Source organism: Venturia canescens, chromosome 9, assembly GCF_019457755.1.
Source record: "Venturia canescens isolate UGA chromosome 9, ASM1945775v1, whole genome shotgun sequence".
Taxonomy (NCBI): Eukaryota; Metazoa; Arthropoda; class Insecta; order Hymenoptera; family Ichneumonidae; genus Venturia; species Venturia canescens.
The window spans coordinates 7,514,624-7,532,973 of NC_057429.1; the positions used below are offsets into that span (position 1 = coordinate 7,514,624).

Consider the following 18,350-nt stretch of genomic DNA (forward strand, 5'->3'; position numbering starts at 1 on the left):
GGCCGATTGTCGAATCTTAAGCCAAGACTTACTTAAGAAATTGATAAACAAACGCGCCGAGCATCTGATGAGTCGTCTCGAGTCAAAGAAAGTCAGCCGTGGCACTCAAACTTTCATCAGCCAGGTCGGAAAACAACACGTGGCCGGTTGCGTCAACTGCCGCTCCCGTGACCACCATTTTAAGAACTGTGGACTTCCGTACCGGCCCGGTTTCTGTCAAATATGTGGTGCAGATGGTTTTGATGCAGAAGACTGTATTTATCCACATGGAATCGAGCACGAAATAGCCCTTGGAAGATGTTTGGGGTGCTCGAGAGATCTAAGCCTCTATTGTCCGGAATGTCCCGATTGTAATATCCGTTATGCGGGATTAGTCGATTGGCTGAGGTTAAATTATGCAACCTGGCCGACTGAATGGATTCCGGAAGATCATCGTTATATTGTCAACGAAGCCAAGGGAACACTAAAAAGACGAATGGTCCGATTTTCCGATCCCGAGGATTGCGCAAACCAAGTTCGCTCCTTCCTGATTAGAGAAAAAGCTCTCGCTGGAACGAAGAAGTTGGCAAATCCGGCAGCTCCAACCGCCGAAGAATTGTCAAAAGAAAAGAGGCTGTTGGCCATCCAGGCTTTGCAGGAACCATTCGCAAAGAAATCCCTCGATGAAATAATGCAGGAACGGCCCGAGCTTTCGGACGGTGAGGAGATCAAAGTCGTCGTCCCGTCAAAATACAAACAACACCGAGACTCTCGAAACCAGCCATGAAACATCTAGACTTCGCCAACAACGAAAATAACACGGAAGCAACGTCCTTACATGATTTTGACAATAATACTTAAGTTCATTAAAATTTTTCTGTTTTGTTTTGTTACGTGCGTTTGTCAAATTACTTATCTACGAATAGTAACGTAACGATTTTCATTTGTCCACTTAGATGTAACGTCTTTCCTAGACATTAGTATTAATTAGTCCGTACCTCCTCAAAAGAAACGAATTACATTCAGCTATGAGATCGTATTCTGCGTGCGTGAATTTGAGTTATGATTTAATGTCTCCCTCCAAAACGAGAAGAATGCGATGTTTAAGGACTGATTTCAGGTGGGAGACGGAATGAACTTTACAGGTGCTGCCTACCTTAAGGATTTAGCGACTCAATAGTCTCACTGACGACGTCAGGTTCGAAGGGGGAGATTGTGACAGGAAGCTAGTCTCGAACATTTTCCGTCCTCAGTTGTTCGACCATTACGTAATGCGTAGGCGCCCTGGATCGTGTAGGTATGTTATATCGATTTTGGATTAGGGTCTGAGAGATGTCGCCCTAGGACTGAACAAGTGTCGTCAAATTCGTCGACGCCTGCGCGTCGATCAGTGGTCGAACTAAGCAGTAATTGGAGGGGATAGAGGACTCCCGGATCCCGAAAAGCGTTAGGAGAGCACTGTACGATCGGCGGTCATAGCGAAAGTAGCGAAATAATATAACTATTGTAAAAGGTTCTTATAGACAAGATTCCTGAAATATTGAAGAGAATTTATTTGTCAAATATTGGGAACTACTTATAGTTCAAACGGAGAATTTACCGGCCCGAGATTTTGTCAATAAGCTCAGTAAAAAAATATTATTTGTCAACGAAATTATCGAGAGGTTGGACATTATACGAAGGTTTCAAAGTAAGTACTTGTCTAAGTTTCTTTCTTTCTTTCTCACGAGATCTTTCCTTTCCTCTCATTTTTCTCGTTACGGGTCGTCAACTTCCCCCCTTTGAGAAAAGAGTCAATACACGAAATTGAAATATTATTGCTAATCCCTAAGAGTATTAGCTGGCGCCCAATAAATCTATTTAACATAATTATATAAAACAGAGCCCTGGCAGTCACTGACCCAGACCGCGTCAGGTGGAGGTAATTTCGACAGAATTAGTCGAGGAAATAAATACCTGTCTCAATTGTATAAAACAAAAACAAATTTGAAAATTCAATCGAAATTTCATACAGAAAAACGCTCCGTTTTTCCGGGTCTTTCGAGTCTTCTCTCGCCTGACTTGGTCAAACAACGCGGACAGACAAAGATTAAAATTAAAAACGCGTATCATTTTGTAAAAACATAATAGTATTGTTTAATAAATTCATTTTGTTATCTTATCAACACAATTCTTGTCTCTCGTCTCGTTCATACCTGCTCCTTTTAGAATTAAGGTAGCTCGAACCGACGCGTGGCGGCGTTCAGGCCGGGTCGGCAAGAGCGTTACGTTACAACTGGCGCCCGAACAGGGACAGGTATTGCAAACGAGCGTGAGATTTGTTGAATGAAATTAATTAATCACGTCAAAATGGCAGAGAAGACCGATAGAGACGAAACAGCGAGAGATTCCGGGTTCCAAAATCCCGATGAGCGAACGGCACAAAATGTTGATTTGACTACCTCAATTCCTCCTCCAGGGGCGGGGAACATTTTTAATGAATCTCGCGGTAACTTTGGATTTGAACAACAAGAGAAATTTGACGATGATAATAAAGATCAAAATGAAGAAATTAAAATGGAAGAATTTAAAACCCCTAAATCAAATAAAGGGAAAATTGAATTCGCGGAATTAAATCATGAGTTATTGATGAGCTTAATTGACGCAATGAAAGAAATGAAAACGCAAGTCCAGAGCATGGCTAACGAGATTGCACGAAATAATCAGGCCACTAGCGATTTGAGGTCTGAATTTACAGAAAAATTCAAGACTCTGCAAGCCACAATCGCTAGTGATGTCCATAAAATCTATGACCCAATGAAACGTCACGTAACGGGCTTAACGAGAATAGTACAGGAAAATGAGTCAAAAAGTGCCGTTATTGAGGTTAGTGTGGCTCAAATACAACTTGACGTCAGCGCAATCAAGAAAAGGGTGGAGAATCTCGAATCTAAGGATAAAATTCATAGTCCAAACACTGAGAGCACCCGGATCGTCCCGAAGCCCAGTAAAGTAGTTTCAGATGACGAATCCGAGAACGAAGAGGAAAACTATGAGCCCGAAGAGAAAACAGATAGGATTCGGACGATGTTGCCAATGGACATGCATCCAAACAGAATTAAAATTAAACCTCCCACATACGATGGATCGGAAAGGAAAAGACCGATGAAGTTTATAAAGGAGTTTCGGAGGTACTGTGAGGTAACAAACCCCACGATCACCGAAATGAAATATTTGCTGGGACAATGTCTAGAGAAAGCCGCAAAGGAGTGGTGGGTTCTCATAGAAAATCGCGTCGAGGATTTTGAGGAAGTAGAGAAGAAATTCGTTGAGCGTTTCTGGAGCACTGATGTCCAGAGAAAAGTGAGGAAAGACCTCGAATTTGGACACTACTCTGATAAGGATAATAAAACATCGAAAGTGGAATATACGATTAACATTTTCGGAGCCGCGAAGGATCTCATCCCTCCTCCAAGCGATGAAGACATAATTGCATCACTCTCGCAACATTATACGGATGAGATTCAGGCAACTATAATCAGCCGAGGATTCAAAACACTAGAACAATTGATCGAATTCCTGGGTAAAATCGATCGGCATGGTCCAATAAATTCAAAAAAAGAAAAAGAAACCTCAACGAACCCAAATCAAAATAAAAACGAGCAAAGGCCATTCCGAATGCCTCAAAACAACAACTGGAATAACCAGGGTGGATATCAGAACAATTTCAACCGTGGAAACCCAAACTGGAACCACAATAACCGACCCAATGGAGGTTATAACAACAATAACGGCTGGAACAATCAACAAAACCGCAATTACCAGCAAAATTACAATCAAAGGCCCAACAACAATTATCAACAAAATTATAACCAGCGGCCAAACAACGGATATCCTCAGCAGAATCGAAATAACGGAAATAATAACCAACAGAACGGATATAATCGACAAAATCAGAATCCGAATTGGAGACCGCATCAGAACAATGGAGGATACCGGCCGCCGAATAATCCGAACGACCACCGTCAAACCAACGAACGACAACAGCCAGAAATACAAGCGATAGAGGTCCATCAGGAGCCTCAGCCGTCGACATCTCGGGCGGGAAACGAATAAACGTTGTACCCGTGCTTAATAACAATGATCAGATTAATAATAAAGTAAACGAACGAGGTACAACGAAGAAAAATAAAAAGAAAAAGAAAGAATCTCAGGATGGTTTATCGGAGGACCTCCACCAAATGAGAGATGCAAACAAACCGAAAAACGAAATTCAGGATATAAAAGTGGCAATAAACACGATTTTTACGGATACTAGGGAGTTTTTGATGGAAGAGGGAGTAAATGAAGAAGCTTTGCCAATTATAGAGTGTCCAGAAATTTATGCTAAAATAGAAGGTATTCAGGTTACAGCGTTAGTAGATTCAGGTTCGAGAGTCACCACGATTTCGGAGGAATTTTATTTGGAGAATAGGGAGATTTTGAAAGATTGTCCACTTTTGCCTGTCACGGGAGTGACGGTGAAAGGAGCGATAAAAGGGAAGTTAACGAAAGTTAGAAATCAAATAATGGCGATGACTGAAATTGGAAAAATTAAAACCTACATAAAATTTTTGATAGTGCCCGGCTTGATTAGGGATGTGTTGCTTGGCGTAGATTCTTTGCAACCGCTTAAAAGTTTAATTGACCTGGGAGCTATGTCTCTCCAGGTGAAATATAATGAAATTATTGATGTAGTACCCACGATAGGGACTACGGAAAAAGAAAATTTTTTGCGAGAAATTGTTTTTGAAAAGAAAGTTAAAGAAGTAGAAGAAGAAGAAGAGAGTTTTAAGCCAGAGCAAAATTTGGAATTTAAAAAGAGAAATATTGAGAAAATTTGTGAGCCAACCCAAAACTTGATTTTTGATAATAGAAGTGATGAGGAAATAACTCTGGAAGAGATTAACGAGATCGTGGAAGAAACTAAGCTCTCATTAGAACAAAAGGAAGCACATAAAGAAGTAATTTGGAATAGAAGGGAAGTCTTTCGTAAAATAACAGGTAGAATTTCAGTTTATGAGCATCGATTAGATATTACAACGGATAAGCCGATAGTTGCACACGCTTACGAGGTTCCTCTAATGCATAGGGAAAAAGTAGATAAAGAAATAGAAAAGTTACTAGATTTTGGAATAATACAGAGATCGAACAGTCCGTGGATTAATCCGATAATCCCGGTAATAAAAAAAGATGGAACAGTTAGACTTTGTTTAGACGCTAGAAAGTTAAATCAGGTAATGGCAAACGATCACGAATCAGTACCAAATATGGAGGAAATATTTCAAAAATGTCATTCGGCAAAGGTTATGACAACGCTAGATTTAACAAACAGTTTTTGGCAGATCCCTCTTCATCCGGATTCAATGAAGTATACTGCGTTTCGATATAGGGGAAAAGTTTATGAATTTACAGTAACACCATTCGGACTGAAAACAAGTACTGCCGCATTACTGAGAGCATTAGACATCATTCTCCATGGTTTGGGAGATCATGTAATTAATTTTGTAGATGATCTATTATGCATTTCCTCTAATTTTGACGAACACATGAGACATTTAGACGAATTACTAGAACGACTGCAACAACATGGAATGAAAATTAAATTAAAAAAGGCTAAATTCTTCCGGGAAGAAGTAGAGTTTCTAGGTCACATCTTGACAACTAAGGGTATAAAGCCACAGCCAGAGAAAATTAAGGCAATCCATGATTTCCCTGCACCTAGAAATTTAAAACAGTTAAGAGGATTTTTGGGGTTAATCAATTATTATACTAAATTCACTAAAAAACATGCAGAGGAAACAATCCCGCTTTTAAAACTATTGAAAAAGGAAACAAAATGGCGCTGGTTAGAGGATGAGAAAATTGCCTTTCAAAGAATTAAAGATTTATTCGTAGATGACGTTCTTTTACAACATCCAGACCCAGAAAAGAGATTTATTTTACAGACTGACGCAAGTAGCTATGCTTTGGGGGGCACCCTAGCTCAAAAAGATGAAAATGGCGATTTGGGAGTGATAATGTTTGCCAGTAGAACACTGAAAGGGGCCGAGCTAGCTTACACTACCACCGAAAAAGAATTGTTAGCAATTGTGTGGTCCTTGAAGAAATTTAGAACGTATTTACTTGGGACAAAAATTGATGTTATTACAGACCATCGAGCCATCACATTTTTGAAAAACTGTCAGTTATTAAACGAGAGACTAACTCGATGGATTTTAGCGATTCAAGACTATGATATCGAATTCGAATTTTGTCCAGGAGAAAGGAACGTTGTGGCCGACGTGTTAAGCAGATTAAATCCACCAGATACTGGGGGGCGAAAGGGCAAGGAGATAGTGATCAGCACAATGTTGGCGATCAAACCATCGAAGGAATTGGAACAAATGATTAAACAAATAGGAGTTTGGCAGGAAAGGGAAGACAGAATTAGGGTAATTAGGGAAGGCATAGAAAATGAAAACAACGATAAATATAAAATCAAAAGTAATATTTTATTAAAAGCAATAAATTCCGAATCCGGGAAAATAGTTCTGCCAAGAGAGATCCTCCATCCTCTGGTATCTGAAACACATCAAATGTATGGTCATGTAGGAGCTAAAAAAATATGGAAAATAATTACAGAAGATTTTACTTACCCGAGACTGTACCACTCTATCAGACAGATTCTTGCTTCTTGCGATTTTTGCCAAAGAAATAAAGTCCCAAATCAGCATTCATATGCGGCACAGCAAAATATCGTTCCGGAGGGACCGGGAGATATTGTTTCAATTGATTTTTTTGGTCCATTACCCGTGACAAAAGGAGGAATGAAACACATCCTCGTCACAATTGATGCTTTTTCCAAATTTGTTGTTTTATATCCCTTAAAAGCGGCAACAGCGCCAGCAACAATTAACAAAATCTTTAACCATTACATTCCCGAATTTGGAAAACCGAAAAAGCTTCAATTTGACCATGGCACGCAATTTACTTCGCGATTATGGCTAGGAAAATTAGCTAGCGAAGGAATTCAGCCAGTTTTCTCTTCTATTAGGCATCCGCAAGAAAACATAGTAGAGAGAGTCAATCGAGAGATCGGTAGATTTTTTCGAACATTTCTAACCGATAAACACACCGACTGGCTGAAATGGGTTAAGGTTATCGAGGACTGTATGAATGAAACACACCACGAAACAACCGAAATGACACCCATTGAAATACAGAAAAATGTTAAGCCTCAAAGAATTTGGAACAATTGGATTAAAATAGAGAGAGATGAGGAATTAGATGAGGAAGACGGGATCGAAGCCAAATTAATGCTTGCCAGGAATAGGATAGAGAGAAAAGGTAGAGATAGGGCAAGAAAATTCGACTCAAAACACAAATTAATTCAATTTAATGTGGGAGATTTAGTTTTGGCCAAAGCGTGCAACGTTAGCGACCCTGTAAATAAAAAAATGGCCAAATTCTTCTTGATTTACGAGGGGCCATATAGAATTAAGAAGAAGATAGCCACCGCAACATTCATTCTTGAAAATCCGGAGACCGAGATGGAGAGAGGCATGTACCACGCCGCAAACCTAAAAAAATACAAAAATTGATCAAAAACGCGAATTACAAATTAAATTACCAGGATGTATTGTTATAAACCATGTAACTTACCTTTATTTATTACTTCCAAACGTATCCGCTGGAAAAAGTTTTCAAATTAATAAAAAACTTACAATTTTATGCTCAGGGTGACGTCAAATCGATACTTACCTGAGAGATTCATATTCTTCCTACGGGACGACCTAAAACACATAAAAACAATAGAAAAACACAAAAAAATAAATAAAATCCAAAAGAAAAGAGAAAATTACATGTTTATTACTATTTTTATTAATAATAACGATTTTTTTAATTCAAAATTACGATTTCCGACAATAAAAATGTTGATTGTCTAAAAGTTACTAGCAAGGATACAGATTTATTACACTTAAAGACTTCAAATGTCCAAAAACGAATTTACGATAGCCAAATTTTTGAAAAATTGGAAGTTATGTACAAAACAAGCAGTGTCATGCTCTGTCTCACTCTACTAATTCCCTAGATCATGAAAAACATGTTTCCGATAGTAAAAATATCAATATTTTTGAAGATAATCATCAAGAAAGGTTAATTATGCATCATTATGGCTTAATTAAACGAATTATGACTCGAAAAACCATTAAAACAGTCAAAAACACAATTTTCTGAATTCTGGTAACGTCACGCTTCTGTAGTGGCAAACTTCAGACGGTACCCGTAGCTAGGACTCTAGATTTTAGTTCTTGAAAAATCCGTACGTGGCAAGGGCGCTGAAAGCAGCCGAACTCGCGTAGTAACAGCCGAATTTAAACGAGAACGGTCACCATGTTCATGACCTCACTCAACATCGAACGCTCAACCAAAACAGACGACTCCCGCGTCAAATGATTTGAAGAACAAGTTTCAGGAGGAATTAGGAAGAATTGGTACGAGAAACAGGTAAAACAAAGGTTTTTAGGCATAATGGAAGCAAAGAAAATGGCATGAACATGAAATGAATCAAAAAAAAAGGTGCATAACGGAAATCGAAAAAGACGAGAAATAATCCTCGGAATTATTACTCTAGGCATTGAAATGGACGCATCAACCCAAACGACTGTAGAAAAAAAAAAATTTTTCGCAGCAAACGAAAGAAGAGGGTGAATGGGATGTTCAAGTTGAGAATTTCGAAATAGGAGCCCTTGGGGAAAATAAATGGAAAAAACCCAAATTTATTCCGATCGTCAGTGTGGATTTATGTAAAAGGGACAAGCAAAATCAAAGCACGCAGACAGGAGAATGTTTGAAGGACAAAGCTGTTCAGACATGTTGGCGTCTTATAGAAATCGAGATTGGAGAAGAACGAAAGGCAAAACGGGAGAACGTTCTAAGTTTGATCGCAAAACATCAGTTTTTTAAAAAGATAAAAGAGGAATTTAACGTTCCTGCAATTCTCTCACCCATTCGAGAGAATCACGTGCGCAAAATCGGAGTAGAAAACGACGACTGGACGACTTGGAGGACGGGCGAGTTTTTTTGGAATCCGGACGAAAAAAATGGGCAAGAGAATGGTGCCGAAAAAAAAGACGAGAAGAGGAAGAATAATGCGGAACCAGGAGAAGGACGGGTGAACAAAAAAATAAACGTCCAATATAAACTGCTAGAGAAGGATTTGGAAACGCTTCATGGTTCGAACTGGCTTAATGACGAAATAATTAACGCATATTTCGAACTGATTGAAAGAGAAGGACGATCTGCCGGAGAAGACAGCTCTAAAATCCACTCCATGAGCTCTTTTTTCTTTCCTCGTTTACATTTAAACGGATATGCAGCAGTAAAACGCTGGACAAAGAAGATTGATATTTTTGAATTTGAAAAGATTCTCATCCCAATCAATTTGGGTCAGCATTGGTGCTTGGGGGTCATTAATGTAATTCATAAAACTATCTTGTATTATGACAGCTTGGGGAGAAACAACCCTCAATATTTGAAGACCTTACTCCAATACATAAAAATAGAAGCACGGGAACGGGGCAAGAAACAAATAAATGAGAAAGAATGGGTTTTGGAAACGAGGAAGGATATTCCGCGTCAGTTAAATGGGTTTGATTGCGGGGTTTTCACTTGTTTATTTGCGAAATACGAAGCCAACAACCAAAAGATAGATTTTAATCAATCAGATATGACACAAATGCGTATAAGAATTGGAAATGAACTCAGATCAGGGAAATTAGAGTGAAAGGGACGTAAAGAGGAGAATCTGTTTTATTGTATTATTGTTTATTGTCTATTTTACTATTTTATTGTTGTTCAGGATTGAGCGAGGCCTCGACGGTAGCGCGAGAGAATTCGGGCCGGGCTCTCGCGCTCCGCCGCTGGCGTCGCCAGTTCGCGGGTTCGGACATTTTGGGCGCGTGCAATTAGAGCAGCCGGGTGCTCGTTTCACGCGCTCACGGGGGGCGTCGCCACCTCCTGGGCAGTAATTAGCACGGGACCGGGGAAGCACACCGCGCATGTGCGCGGGGCTTCATCATCGATCTCCATGATTGATGCCTCAGTCTTGATCCGGTCGCTGAAGCGTGCAATACGGCTAATCACTGCATCTCACCTTCTCACCAGTTTTCAGTATCAAATTCGGGTTCTCTTATTCATTTTCGGTTCAAATCATTACACGGACTCTGCGCATTTAACGGAACATTCTCTCAAACTCATTTTAACGGAATATCTCAAAAAATCATCGGGTTCTTTCGCACGAGCACGCTTCGGTCGTCCATCTTGTTCGTCTCGCACGTGCTCGACGAACACCGGGTCAACTCGCCATTTTCAGCATCGGGCTTAACCGCACTAATTGTCGGGCAAATACTGTACTTAAGATAGAACAGCGGAACAATAAATTCCTCACTATTTTTCTCGCACCACCGGCGTACTTATTATTCGTTTACCACCTACACCAGACTCCTTGCAAAAACATTTTGGTCCTTCGAGCCGGATCTGGTGGTAAGTGCGCGCGGAGTGGGTGTAAAAAGTGAGTGAAAATTCAACGGGCTTTTCACGGCGCATCGCATCTCAACGGGACTTCGAACATTCTCGTCTCCACGGCGTGGTTCGCACGTGGTTCAAGCTCAACGGGCGGCCATCTTGGTCATCGACCGTGCACTCTCATCGATTCTTCGATCTCAACGGGTTTTTTCTCAGTGAGTCTTCACATCGGGTGAGTGTTTTCGCAAACTTTATTCATCAATTTATTTGGGAAAATGGACATCAGTGCGGGAAGTGAAGCAAGTGTGCGGTCGCGGGCTCAGCGGTAGCGCTTTCTCTCTCACTCTCGGCGCGCGGGAACATTGGCGTCGATCTCGGCTCTCATTCTCGGGACGCTCACCGCGCGGCGCGGCGCGGCGCTGCGCAGTCGGTAATCAGTCACTGGCATCGGGTCAGGGGCGGTAAAGTAACGGTCACATTACCGCGCATCGGTAATTTATCGGTTTTCCACGGGATTCGGACATTCGGCGGCAACTCATCGGCTAAACTCAATGCATGGACAATTCTCACGACCGTTACGGGCAATTACTCGGTTTTTCACACCTTTTTGGGCAATCTTGGGTACCTCTCGGGAGTGGCCAGTGACTTCGGGCAAGATCAACGGACATTTCTCACGGGTTCTAGCAGTGATTAGTGACACTTCGCATTCGGGTTTACAGTGACGTTCCGTTATCGAATTTTGGACAAATTCGCGGGTGCTTTATCGGTATTCTGTGCACTTTCAGGATTAACGGTGACAGGTGGCGCGGGTCGGGCGGGTTCGGGGCCACCTCGTCTCTTCAAGCATTTCGGGCTTGTACAAAAATTACGGGCTGCAGCATTCATACTACGGGACAATATCCTCCGGTTTTTTTTTTTGGGGATTTTTGTCGGTTATTGGGCTCCACGCAATTCTTTGGGAGCAATTGGGTCCCTTTCTCATTTGGATCGGATACCTCGCATTTTCGGACGGTTCTATCATTCGGTTGCGCTCAACAGGTAACATGTCGGACGGGGAATCCTCACACCCAAAAGCGGAGCCGGGCGAAGAGCATCGGGTCCTCCTCGTCCCCACGGGACACGAGGTCGCTCCTCCAACGGGACCACCGGGATCCTCCTCACCGCGGCGGGACGTCTCCCCCGCAGCCTCACTCCAGGAGCTGGACGCGGGCAATCGGGATTTGACCTCACGCTCACGGGATAATTCTCGATCGGGCAGCCGGGAACCGTCACCGGGCACACGGAACCCACCTTGAGTGGGTAATCGGGCAACGGGACCGCTCGAGCTCAAGGTGGCTACACAGAACGCTCGGGTAAAACTCCTGGAGTCACTGCTCACTACGGTGACTCAGGCGGTCGCACGGGATTTCACCCCTTCGCAGCTCGACAATTTGCGGGTGCAGTCGACGGAGCTGTGGAGCAAATTCTCACAGGTGCACGACGCGATCTCGGAGTCGTGCACGCCAGCGTTCTTATCGGGAGCATACGTCACCGGGGACGTATATTCGCAGGCGTTCCACCTGCACCAGCGCATCACCTCAATCCTTTCTCGGTTTCGGGACGAGATTCAGCCTTCCTCAACGGGAGCTTCCACATCGGGCGGCGCTGCAGCCATCGGTAGGGAGAATCTTCCGAAGATCTCTCTACCCACATTCACCGGGGACTTCTCAGCCTGGATTTCATTTCGGGATCTATTCACATCTTTGGTTCGGGACAACGCATCGCTCACTGATGTCGAGCGTATGCACTATTTGCGGACGGCCACATCGGGAGAGGCGGCCAAACTCATCGCCAGCCTCGCAATAGAAGCCGAATCTTTCGCAACGGCTTGGGAGATTCTCTCGGATCGGTACAACGACACACGGGTGCTCATCCGCTCTCACCTGGACAGCATTTTTCGCACAACGGTCATCTCACCAAACTCTGCTCGGGATCTTCGCACTCTCATCCACGACGTCTCGGAGGCGTACAACTCACTCCGGGTTCTGGGGGCACCTATCGACTACTGGGACTGGGTTCTCGAGTATGCGATCACGCGACGTCTCGACACCTCGAGTCGCGTCGCCTGGGAAACAAAAGCGGGCCAATCACCAAATCAGCCAAAATTGGCAGAATTACGGGCGTTCCTCACCAATCGGGCTCGGGCTCTTGAGGGCTCTGCTGTCTCCACGGGTCCTCCTCACTCTCGGAGCGGAAGCAACACGGGATCGAGCAAATCAGCACCGGGTACATCCTCAAGGCCGTCAGCAAGGGCTCATGCGGCAACAACGGGGAGCCAGCAATCATGCTCGCTCTGCCAGCAGGCGCACTTCATCGTCGCCTGCCCCAAATTTCGGGAGCTCACCAACGAGCAACGGCGGGAAAAGGTGCAGTCCTTGCGGCTGTGCTTTAATTGCTTGGGTCGGCACAACGTGTCGTCGTGCCAGACGACGACGAAGTGCAAGGAGTGCGAACGGAAACATCACACCATGATCCACGTCGGGTGGAGTCGGGACGGGAGCACTCCTGCACCATCACGTTCGGTCAAGTCGGGCGAGGCATCGGGAGCCTCTACGGCGGGACCATCCTCATCAAGCTCCGCATGAGACAACGGGGCATTAACTTTGTCCGCCTCGGGAGCTGCCAGGCCGGCAGTTCTTCTCGCAACGGGTCAAGCTAACCTCATCACACCACACGGGGCTTCTCACCGGGTACGAATGTTGATCGACACGGGCGCGGAGATCACATTCATCACTGCTTCTCTCGTGCAGCAACTCAAGCTTCACCGGGAAGCATCGGTAATACCGATCATCGGGATCGGCGGGACGCATTCGGGCCACACGCGCGGGGTGGTTAGCGTAAAGCTTCGGTCTATGCACTCATCGGACATTGTCTCAATAAAAGCTCACATTTTGTCAAAGTTAATGCCTACTCTCCCTTCATTTACACCTCCTAACATCTCACTTTCTCATCTGCAAGGTCTTCCACTTGCAGACCCGGAATTTCTCTCACCAGGGTCCATCGATTTAATTCTCGGGGCTGACATCTATGGGCAACTCATTCGGGAGCAGATCAAGCGGGGGCCTCACGGCACACCGATTGCACAGAATACGGTTTTCGGGTGGATCGTTCTCGGTCCTATGGACTCTTCTCAACAGTCAGCCGGGTTGGTTCATCACGCTGCAGTGGATCACGGGTATCAGGAGCTTCAGGATCTCCTCACACAGTTTTGGGGACAGGAAGAAGTCTCGGGCTCGGGCGAATCGCATCTCACTCCTGACGAGCAGGAATGTGAGACTCATTTCTTGACGACACACAAACGGGACTCAGACGGGCGGTACGTCGTCAGATTGCCGGTTAAATCCGCATCGGGGACATTGGGCGGGTCTTTTCACACAGCTTCGTCTTGTCTCCATCGACTACAATGCAAACTCAATCGGGATTCAAGCTACAAGGGCCTCTACGACACGTTTCTCGGGGAATACGAATCATTGGGGCACATGACTCGAGTCTCGGGCAATCACGCCCCTCTCGGGCCTATTTACTACTTGCCGCACCACGGGGTGCTCACCACAAAGTTACGTGTTGTATTCAACGGGTCGTGCAATACAGATTCGGGAATTTCGCTTAACGACATTCTGCACACGGGCGCGAAACTGCAGCGAGATATTTCGGACGTTCTCTTGTGGGTCAGACGACACCGTTTCGTCTTCGCGACCGACATCGTTAAGATGTTCCGGCAAATTCGGGTTCACGAAAGTGATTGGGACTTACAACGCATTTTATGGGTGGACGAGGGCGGGCGGGTCGTTCCATTCCATCTCACCACGGTCACTTACGGTACTCGGTCAGCACCATTCCTCGCGGGACGGGCGGGAAATATCCCGAGGCTGTCGCCCCTCTTACAAAGGGGCGATATGTGGACGATATTTACGGCGGTGCTGACCAGCTCGCAGATCTCATCACGCAAGCGGAGCAACTCATCGGGATTTGTACAGCGGGCTGCTTTCCTCTGGCCAAGTGGCAGAGCAATCATCCGGAGCTTCTCACGGCGGTCGGAGCGACCTCATCAACGGAAAACGCTCGGGTATTTGAAGAATGGGAGACAAAAGTCCTTGGTCTCGCATGGCTTCCTCACACGGACGTGTTCAAATTCACGGTTCACAAGTACACAGCCGGGGACGGAATCACGAAACGCATCATTCTCTCGGAGATCGCACAATTATACGATCCATTGGGTTTTCTCTCACCGGTAACGATTCGGGCCAAAGTTCTCTTACAAAGGCTTTGGTTAGAAAAGTTAAATTGGGATGACCTCGTGTCAACGGAAGTTCGCAACTCCTGGGTCGCGTTTCGGCAGGAACTATCGCATATCGGGACGGTTTCGGTACCGCGGTGGCTCAACATCGCGACGGGTACATCGGTCGAACTACACGGGTTTTCGGATGCATCTCAACTAGCAATGGGCGCAGCTGTGTACGTTCGGGTTTCGGGCGCGGGTAATCAAACAACGGTCTCACTAGTCTGCGCTAAGACTAAGGTCGCACCGATCAAACGGCTCACAATTCCTCGGTTGGAGCTCGCAGCAGCGGTGCTGCTTGCTAAACTCACACACCACGTGCAAAACGTGCTGGGCCTTGATGACTCACGGGTATACCTATGGACGGACTCAATGGTAACGCTCACTTGGGTCACTTCTCATCCTTCACGTTGGAAGGATTTTGTTCGGAATCGGGTATCACTGGCACAGGAGCTCGTGCCACGGGCCCAATGGAGATTCACACCGGGTCGGGACAATCCAGCGGATTGCGCATCACGGGGGCTAACCATCTCACAACTCGCGCGACATTCATCATAGTGGGACGGGCCTCACTGGTTAGCAAGAGACTCATTCCATTGGCCAACTCAACGCATCGGGACGGGGGACGCAGCGGCGCTCGAAGAGCGGCCAGGTCTTACACTCTCACTCGCAACATCACCCTCACCGGTTTACGATCTCATCTTGAAATACTCATCTCTCACACGGTTGTTGCGAATCACCTCATGGCTCTTCAAGGTGATTACAAACCTGAAAAGAGCGGGCGACGGTACATCGGGTTCAGCCAACATCACACCGGGAGACCTGGAGAACTCACGGCTTTATTGGGTGAAAGCCATTCAGGGAGCATACTTCACTTCAGAGCTTAAAACACTCACATCGGGCTACACTCTCCCGAAATCGCATCCGATCACGCGATTAACGGGCTTCATAGATCATCAAGGCATTCTCAGGGTGGGAGGACGGCTGAAGCACTCAGCCTTACAACCTGATTGCAAGCACTCAGTCATTCTCCCTCGGGACTCACCACTTACGGCACTTCTCATCGCTGATGCCCACGAGCACACTCTCCACGGCGGGACTCAACTCACTCTGGCTTATCTACGGCAGAGCTGCTGGATCATCGGCGGGCGTGGGCCAGTACGCTCATACATTTTGCGTTGCGTGCGGTGCGCGCGCTTCTGGGCGCTCAAGGCACAGCAACTAATGGGTCAGTTGCCAATCTCACGGGTTACGCCGGCAAGGCCGTTTCTCTTCTCGGGGGTCGACTACGCGGGGCCAGTTTCACTCAAAAGCTGGCGCGGGCGTGGGAGCAAATGTCACAAAGGCTGGCTGTGCATTTTCGTTTGTTTCGCTACCTCCGCTATGCACCTGGAAGTTGTTACAGATTTAACCACGGACGGGTTCCTCGCAGCACTCAGACGGTTCACGGGCAGACGCGGGATTCCGCACACGATCCAAAGTGATTGCGGAACCAACATTCAGGGTGCAGCAGCGGAGCTACAACAATTATTCAAAACGGGTACACGGGAATCCGAACTCATTCAGCACACTGGGGCAACTGACGGGATTAAATGGGTGTTCAACCCACCGGGGGCACCTCATATGGGCGGAAAATGGGAGGCCGCAGTAAAATCGGTCAAGTATCATCTCCGGCGGACGATTGGGGATGCCAGTCTCACGTTTGAAGAATTTACGACTCTTCTCACACAAATTGAGGGCATACTCAACTCGCGGCCGTTGGAGCCTCTGTCGGATGACCCGGATGATTATTCGGTTCTCACCCCTGGGCATTTTCTCATCGGGGACACACTCACCTCCATTCCTGAGCCCTCATTACGGGATGTGCCTCAAGGTCGCCTCACACGGTGGCAATGGCTCCAGGAACGGGTTCAATACTACTGGGAGCACTGGTCATCGGGATACCTGCAACGGCAGCAGGCTATATCAAAATGGCATCATCCGAGTCACGACATCCGGGTCGGGTCTATGGTTCTACTCATGAACGAAAACACGTCACCCACAAAGTGGCCACGGGCACGGGTCACACAACTACATCCGGGAAAGGACGGGCTCACACGGGTGGTTACTCTCAAAACGGCGACGACCACACTCACACGGCCTATCACCAAACTGGCACTCTTGCCAGTGCCTCAACCGGGATCAATCGACAGCACTGCTGCCGATGGCGGGCGGAATGTTCAGGATTGAGCGAGGCCTCGACGGTAGCGCGAGAGAATTCGGGCCGGGCTCTCGCGCTCCGCCGCTGGCGTCGCCAGTTCGCGGGTTCGGACATTTTGGGCGCGTGCAATTAGAGCAGCCGGGTGCTCGTTTCACGCGCTCACGGGGGGCGTCGCCACCTCCTGGGCAGTAATTAGCACGGGACCGGGGAAGCACACCGCGCATGTGCGCGGGGCTTCATCATCGATCTCCATGATTGATGCCTCAGTCTTGATCCGGTCGCTGAAGCGTGCAATACGGCTAATCACTGCATCTCACCTTCTCACCAGTTTTCGGTATCAAATTCGGGTTCTCTTATTCATTTTCGGTTCAAATCATTACACAGACTCTGCGCATTTAACGGAACATTCTCTCGGACTCATTTTAACGGAATATCTCAAAAAATCATCGGGTTCTTTCGCACGAGCACGCTTCGGTCGTCCATCTTGTTCGTCTCGCACGTGCTCGACGAACACCGGGTCAACTCGCCATTTTCAGCATCGGGCTTAACCGCACTAATTGTCGGGCAAATACTGTACTTAAGATAGAACAGCGGAACAATAAATTCCTCACTATTTTTCTCGCACCACCGGCGTACTTATTATTCGTTTACCACCTACACCAGACTCCTTGCAAAAACAATTGTTATAAATGGAAATCAAATTGTAAAATTAGGATATGGGGTGTGACTGTCCCTCCTGTTGTGAATTATTTATCAATTATCACAAACAAGAAATTGTTTGAATATTAAATGAGGAAAAGGGGTTTATATATCCCCCTCAGCTAAGAGTATTTCTAGCACAACGAAATTGTTGAACGTCGAAGATAAAATGAATAAATAAATGACGTTTTTTTTACTATGCACATTGTGTCCATTTACTGAAGACGATTAAACCTGAAATCATGATTCGATGTCCTGGATGCATCCATACCTGAAAAACATGAAAAATCATTCTATCGATGGTCTCCGCGCCTGAAAAAGAAAAATAAATTAGTAAAAAAACTAAATCCAATTATAAAGATATAGAAAAGTTACTTACCGATGAGGCCGATGTCCTGGAGTCCGCGAACCTAAAAAAGAAAAACAAAAATGATTAGAAAATAATTAAAATAGCAATAGAATGAAAAGAGTACTTACCTACCGAAAAAAAAAAAAAAAAAAAAAAAATTACTCCGGAAAACGACGAAAAATAATTACTCAACTGCTGAAATAAAAAAAAAAAAAAGAGGAGAAGAGGAATGAGATGAAGGGGGTAAAAGTGAAAAGGGAGAGGAAAATGGGGTAAAA

General features: G+C 45.5%; 3 protein-coding genes across 3 annotated transcripts; all 3 read left to right on the forward strand.

Annotated features, from left to right (window-relative positions):
* Positions 1-2,328: 2,328 nt before the first annotated feature.
* LOC122416550 (putative uncharacterized protein DDB_G0267840) lies at positions 2,329-4,074 on the forward strand. Its single transcript, XM_043429618.1, has one exon. It carries the CDS (start codon positions 2,329-2,331, stop codon positions 4,072-4,074), a length of 1,746 nt encoding a protein of 581 aa, XP_043285553.1.
* Positions 4,075-12,287: 8,213 nt separating this feature from the next.
* LOC122416551 (uncharacterized) lies at positions 12,288-13,130 on the forward strand. The gene has a single exon (XM_043429619.1). It carries the CDS (start codon positions 12,288-12,290, stop codon positions 13,128-13,130), a length of 843 nt encoding a protein of 280 aa, XP_043285554.1.
* A 111-nt stretch (positions 13,131-13,241) lies between these two features.
* Positions 13,242-17,053, forward strand: LOC122416552 (uncharacterized). Its single transcript, XM_043429621.1, has 3 exons — positions 13,242-14,263; positions 14,377-15,175; positions 15,383-17,053. The coding sequence occupies exons 1-3, from the start codon at positions 13,242-13,244 to the stop codon at positions 17,051-17,053; spliced, it is 3,492 nt and encodes a 1,163-aa protein (XP_043285556.1).
* Positions 17,054-18,350: the final 1,297 nt, after the last annotated feature.

What these genes read in the sequence shown, in the direction of transcription:
- LOC122416551 (XM_043429619.1), top strand. Translation starts at nt 12,288, where the DNA reads ATGCACTATTTGCGGACGGCCACATCGGGAGAGGCGGCCAAACTCATC.
- LOC122416552 (XM_043429621.1), top strand. Translation starts at nt 13,242, where the DNA reads ATGTTGATCGACACGGGCGCGGAGATCACATTCATCACTGCTTCTCTC. An exon ending in GACATCGTTAAGATGTTCCG is followed by an intron (nt 14,264 to 14,376) that starts GCAAATTCGGGT and finishes GTACTCGGTCAG; the next exon opens with CACCATTCCTCGCGGGACGG. An exon ending in TGGGCCTTGATGACTCACGG is followed by an intron (nt 15,176 to 15,382) that starts GTATACCTATGG and finishes CATTCATCATAG; the next exon opens with TGGGACGGGCCTCACTGGTT.
- LOC122416550 (XM_043429618.1), top strand. Translation starts at nt 2,329, where the DNA reads ATGGCAGAGAAGACCGATAGAGACGAAACAGCGAGAGATTCCGGGTTC.